The 6300-nt window shown below is 36.7% G+C and overlaps 1 protein-coding gene across 1 annotated transcript in view; it reads left to right on the forward strand.

Annotated features, from left to right (window-relative positions):
• cep104 (centrosomal protein 104) overlaps positions 1–2701 on the forward strand; it is a 38789-nt gene extending 36088 nt beyond the window's left edge. The window contains exons 21-22 of the mRNA XM_079826406.1: positions 1674–1764; positions 2087–2701. Coding sequence (XP_079682532.1) covers positions 1674–1764; positions 2087–2253 — 258 coding nt within the window. The 3' untranslated portion in view covers positions 2254–2701. The remainder of the gene's footprint in view (positions 1–1673; positions 1765–2086) is intronic.
• The last annotated feature ends 3599 nt before the right edge of the window (positions 2702–6300 follow it).

A 6300-nucleotide genomic window follows, 5' to 3' on the forward strand; every position in this document is an offset into this window, starting at 1 on the left:
TATGGGGTGGACAGGTGTCTTTATGCAGCTAACCACCTCAAACAGGTGCATCTAATTTAGGATAAAAAATGGAGTGGAGGTGGACATTTTAAAGGCAGACTAACAGGTCTTTGAGGGTCAGAATTCTAGCTGATAGACAGGTGTTCAAATACTTATTTGCAGCTGTATCATACAAATAAATATGTGTAAATTATGTCTCTCACAGTGGACATGCACCTATGACAATTTCAGACCCCTCCATGATTTCTAAGTGGGAGAACTTGCAAAATAGCAGGGTGTTCAAATACTTATTTTCCTCACTGTATATATGTCCTCAAAGTTGATGAGTTAGAAGCAGGAAAAATGGGCAAGCGTCAATGAAAAACAACAACAAAACCGTACAATGACAAACTCCCTTAAATAGGCGCTTTTACATTTCACTTTGAAACCAAATCTTCCACCATCATCTTGTCATTCAGCTCCTCACTCTCGTGATGAATGAAATCTGACTCCTGCTGCAGTTTGTGCTGCGGCACATTCAGTTTTTAATTGTAGTTCATCTGTTCTCTAACTGAACAAAATGATTTTTACTACTATAATTTATCAAAACTGGAACGTAACAGACCTGTGTGTTTTGTATCACTAGTGTAGGGTCTGTTCTCGGAGCATATAAGCCCTGCCCAAATGAGGCGCTCCGCTTCTCGAGATTCCTGCTTTTATTAGAGAGAAGAATATGTTCAGCCCCTTCCCTCCGAAGCTTCAAATATTCTGTGTTGATTACTACCGAAGCTTCGAAGCTCAAAAAAGGGTATTCGGACCAGCCCTAAATAGCAGTAATACCATTGTGTAGCCAGATGCTTGTATAGCCCTAGACCTAAATTATATTTATATATTTGTGCAATCCCTAGTCGCTAAGAAATTGTTCTCAGACATAACTACATAATTATTACGTGTTATTACGTTAGTAATAAGAATAAATACTGATTCAGTGTGGTTTTTGTTACTCATTGATGCTTGAACTTCCCCTTTAAATAATGCGACGCTTTACACTCTTTGTACGACACTGCTTGTATTAAGCACTATTAGAACTGAATGAATCGATTCAGCTTTCAACACCATCCGTAAAAATGCTTTAAATTCGACAGTGATTTAATAAAGGATGTATTAATGTTGTGAATTGGCACATTTTAATATACCATTTTTAAATTGGTCAAAAGGGGGACTGATACAATATTAGGTCATAATGTTATGCCTGGTGTGTGTGTGTGTGTGTGTGTGTGTGTGTGTGTGTGTGTGTGTGTGTGTGTGTGTGTGTGTGTGTGTGTGTGTGTGTGTGTGTGTGTGTGTGTGTGTGTGTGTGTGTGTGTGTGTGTGTGTGTGTGTGTGTGTGTGTGTGTGTGTGTGTGTGTGTGTGTGTGTGTGTGTGTGTGTGTGTGTGTGTGTGTGTGTGTGTGTGTGTGTGTGTGTGTGTGTGTGTGTGTGTGTGTGTGTGTGTATATATATATATATATAGGTACATAGGTACAGATTATTTACATAAACACCCATGATGATAAGTGAATGACAGTATTAAAGTGAGAATGACATCTCTCTCTCTCACACACTCACACACACACTCACTCACACACACACACACACACACACACACACGCTCCTCGTAAAGCAGTGTAACAGTGTATGTCTTATGTGTGCAGGCCTGGAAGTCTCACCTCATGGGACCTGAGGGTTGTAAACAGAATTCACGGAGGAGATCGGTACAGCAGAGCACTCTCTCACACGCACAAGGTGATCATTCATCTCCTTTAGCCTCAATGAGACCTTTACAACCCCACACTGTCCCCTACAAGCCCCTACTATGTACTACCCCACATTGCTTCATAAATCACCTAAGGATCCCAACTGCCCCAAGTGGCCTCCACCATGCCCCAACTTTCCCACGTGCACGTATTCTGAACGGACTGTTCAGCATTTTATTCTTTTGTTCTCCTCAAATTAAATATGGTGTTTACTTTGGCTAAACTCTATGTAAAATCTCACAATGTGTTTCTCAATAACTAATGTTTTCGGGTATTTGTGTGTTTGCATTTCTCTTACTCTTTGCCCTCAGGAAAGACAGTCAGCACAGGTGTAGCTAGGACAACAATGCTCATTTCTGAGTCCAAGGCTCGAGGGCTGGGCAGAGGCAGTCGCATCCCCGCTCCTGACTCCAGAAACAACAGACACACCAGAATTCCTCCAGGCAAGGCCTCTACCCTCCGACTACAACAGGCGTGACGCATGTTAATAACTCTAGTAGCATTGCTGGAATAATCTAATGTGTGATTCATTGCAATACACCTAAATCTACTTCATATCAGGATTCAAAAAATGCATTATTGCACACTTATTGCTGTACTGATTTAGGAATATTCCTATAAGACACAAATAACAATCAGCATCAGTTTGAGCACATGTTAGTCAGTGACACCTCATATAAAATGTATCCATAACTGAATGTACAAAATCTGAAATATATGTTAATGGCTGGTGAACAAATGGAGTTGTTCTGCTCCGTTTACCTCTTCAGGTAGCTCACCTGGCTTTTTTGTGATCTATTTGAGAATTTTATTCTTGTATACTGTTTTATACTTGTTTGTTTAGTGCGTGTGTTTTAATGCATATATTTTGTGAGTGTAGCACTTTGATATTTAATAATATTTAAAGCATTACTAGCACGATAGCCAAAAGTGGAAAAATAGCCTTAAAAAAATTCTGATTCTGTCCAAGAGATTTGGACAGATTCACATTGTATTGCATTCAGATAATACACTTACATTTTCTGCGGCACTTGCTTTGAAACATTTAGTTGGAAAAAAAGGCAGAGGCTAATTCAATTCAATTCAAAGTAGATTGTGCCAATACTTGAGACTAAAGAGCCAAGATTGGTGACATTGCTATTTGATGACGATGATATGTTTGGTCTTTGCGTTCAGTATTAGAATAACTCTTGGCCTCATTTTGTTGGCGTGCAAACTGTTTTGTCTATTGTGTCTGTTTAATTTATTGTGTTAAAGTGAATGATTCGGTCCAGTCATGCTTATAAAATCACAGAGACAGAAGATACGGAACAATAAAACAGACAGTCAGAGTGGAATAGGCTGATTCTGTGCCTGAAAATAAGCCATAATGTCCCTTTTAAAAGTATTTGCATAAATTGAAGGTTGAACAAAAGTATGCAGTCAGAATTGCCCTATAGTCAAGGGACTTCAGGGATTCATTTTTAAAGGTACAACCCCAAATGTTGTTCCTTTTTAAGAATGTTTTCTGGTGTCATGTCATAATGCAGTGTCTTTAGCTCCTACCTTCACTTCTGAGACATGCATTATATAACTGACACACATCAGCTCCAGCAGACATGTTATACTAATGTCTAATAATGAGATGTCTAATATTTAAATATCAACTATTTATTGATTTATAAATAAGTCTACCTAAGCAATTATTTCAAAGTAGAGAAAGTTCTAAAAGTGATCATTTGTTTGCACAGGTGGCTGATGCATACCCAAATAGTATTAATTTTGCAATCAAAAGTCTGAAATTTTATACTATAAATAGATAATATATAGATTATAATGGTAGAATATCATGGTATATTTTTTGTGTAATTTATTTTAGTCATGGTACCAGAGTTAAGCACAGCAGATTTTTTGTCTTTCATAGTAAACTGGTTTCAGTGAGCAAATGATGCACTAAAGGGTTAGTTCACCCAAAAATGAAAATTCAGTCATTAATTATTTACCCTCAGGTCGCCCGATACCCGTAAGACCTTTGTTCATATTCGGAACACAAATGAAGGTATTTTTGTTGAAATCCGATGGCTCAGAAAGGCCTCCATTGGCAGCAATGAAATTTACACTCAAAGACCCATAAAAGCTAAAGACATCGTTACAAAGTCCATCTCACTACAGTGGTTCTACAAGAATTTTATGAAGCGACGAGAATAGTTTTTATGCGCAAAAAAAAAAATCTAAACAACGACTTTGTTCAACAAGTTTCTGTCTTCCGCCTGGGCCTTTTACGTGAACTCTGATCGAGAATATCAGAGCCGGTGTCATGAGAAATCGTGTCCTACTGTGAAATAGTGTCCGCTTAGGACCCCAGAGCGATTCTATTGGCTGAAAGAACTTTTAATGGGTAATCTGTTCAGAGCCTGATTACGATTTTTGGCGTTTAAATTGTGTTAAAATAGTCTTTAACGTCTTGCAAAGCATATGTTTCATATACTAGTACATAACCGAAGCTATAAGTTGTGAAATCAAGCATATCTCGTTCTTAATGTTTTTTTTGTTAGCGTACGTTCTAGCATAGCATACAGCTACCCGATTAGCTTAGTATACACCACGGTTGCACTTACCCGCTTTAATGTTTATACAATTAAAACAAAAAATCCTGATGTATTTATTTTGTGCACCTGTTCTCTATATTATTGTTTTTTTATCCTTTATTATTTATGTTATAGGTACATTATTATTTTATGATTTTGTATTGGTATTATTACTTAGTTTATCAATTGAAATAATTTACAATATGTTAGGCGTGTTAATGCCCCCATTTTGATCAGGCATTACCACGTTGGGCCCTAAGCGGACACCATTTCACAGGAGGACACGATTTCTCATGACACCAACATTCCGACACATGACCCGGAAGCGAGGAGCTTTGTTTACAATCAGAGGAAGACGATGCCCGAACTCCGGCTCTACGTGATATTCTCGCACATGCGTCGTGGTGCTTCGTGAGTTCACGTCAAAGGCCTAGATGGAAGACAGAAACTTGTTGAATAAAGTCGTTATTTAGATTTTTTTTTTTTTGCGCACAAAAACTATTCTCGTCGCTTCATAAAATTATTGTAGAAGCACTGCAGTGAGATGGACTTTGTAACGACGTCTTTAGTACCTTTTATGGGTCTTGTGAGTGTAAATTTCGTTGCTGCCAATGGAGGCCTTTCTGAGCCATCGGATTTCAACAAAAATATCTTCATTCGTGTTCCGAAGATGAACAAAGGTCTTACGGGTGTCGAACGACATGAGGGTAAGTAATTAATGACAGAATTTTCATTTTTGGGTGAACTAACCCTTTAAGGAAATGATCACGTATTTACCAGCCATTTAGAAAATAATTAGTCTGGCCAATTTCCCTTCACAGCTTTAATGTTGTCTGCTGTTAGACATGCAACAACAGACACTTTTAAGATATTACAAAACAAGAGTTTTTAGATTTATACTGCTAATTTTAAGTGTAATATTGTGACCATATGGAAATTCCGTTTTCATATTTTATTGTAATTTGGAATTGTCATAACACATTTATTATATGCCCCTCAGCTCTTTGTGCATTGATATTAACGGAAGCTAATATCTTTGTTGCTTTATTTGTTTGAAGCTGTTTTAATAAATGTATTTGAATCAAGTTTTCACTTTCTTTTTTTATCCGTAAAAATATTCCACATATTTATATATGTGGCTTTGTAAAAGTTATGATTGTGAGACACACACCAAACCAAAACAAAAACACAATATGATGAATGTAAGGTTGATGGTGTTGATTGTCATGTGGTATTATTTACCCAAATATGAAACTAATGCAGATCAGTGAAATAACATACTCACCCTCATGTCGTTTCAAACTTGTGTTTTCCTTCTTTTTTTTTTTTTTCATGGAGCACCATAGAGATCATTTCAATTAAACAATAAATTGCATTAAATGGAGCCTAAGATTTTTTGGCAAAAGCACCATAGGAGTGAACATCGACTTAAATTTCAGTCTGTTCCTCACACAAAGCTCTGGTACAACTTCAGAAGATGTGGAATATAGCGCATTGTTTACATAAAATACTTTTAGAATAAATGAATCATACTTTTATGGTGCTTAAAATCTACTCTCTTTGTAAGAATAACCAAAACATTCAAAATTTCTTCTGGTGAATTTCACAATTGACATAAAAAGATACATGTGTCTATAGCTTTTTGTACCTTTTACCTTTGTAGCCATATCTTTATGTGTATTTAAAATTTAGAGAAAATATTTTTTTACCCTGAGAAACATTCACTAGAGTAAACAAACAATGTGACAACTAGCCCCGGTCTATTTTAGACCGTTAAATGTGTTCCCTGTAGATGACAAGACCAGAATTGGAAGACGATAATAACTTGTGATTTATTACATTTGACAGTTGATAACACAAGTAGTCGTCATCGACTTAGAAAAATTACCAAAAGAAAAGTTGGTCTGCAAACGCGTCTTTTGAAAGATTATATTCTTTCTGTGTTTATGAATGGGCTA

Source organism: Gobio gobio (genome assembly GCF_949357685.1).
Source record: "Gobio gobio genome assembly, chromosome: 10".
NCBI classification, from domain to species: Eukaryota; Metazoa; Chordata; class Actinopteri; order Cypriniformes; family Gobionidae; genus Gobio; species Gobio gobio.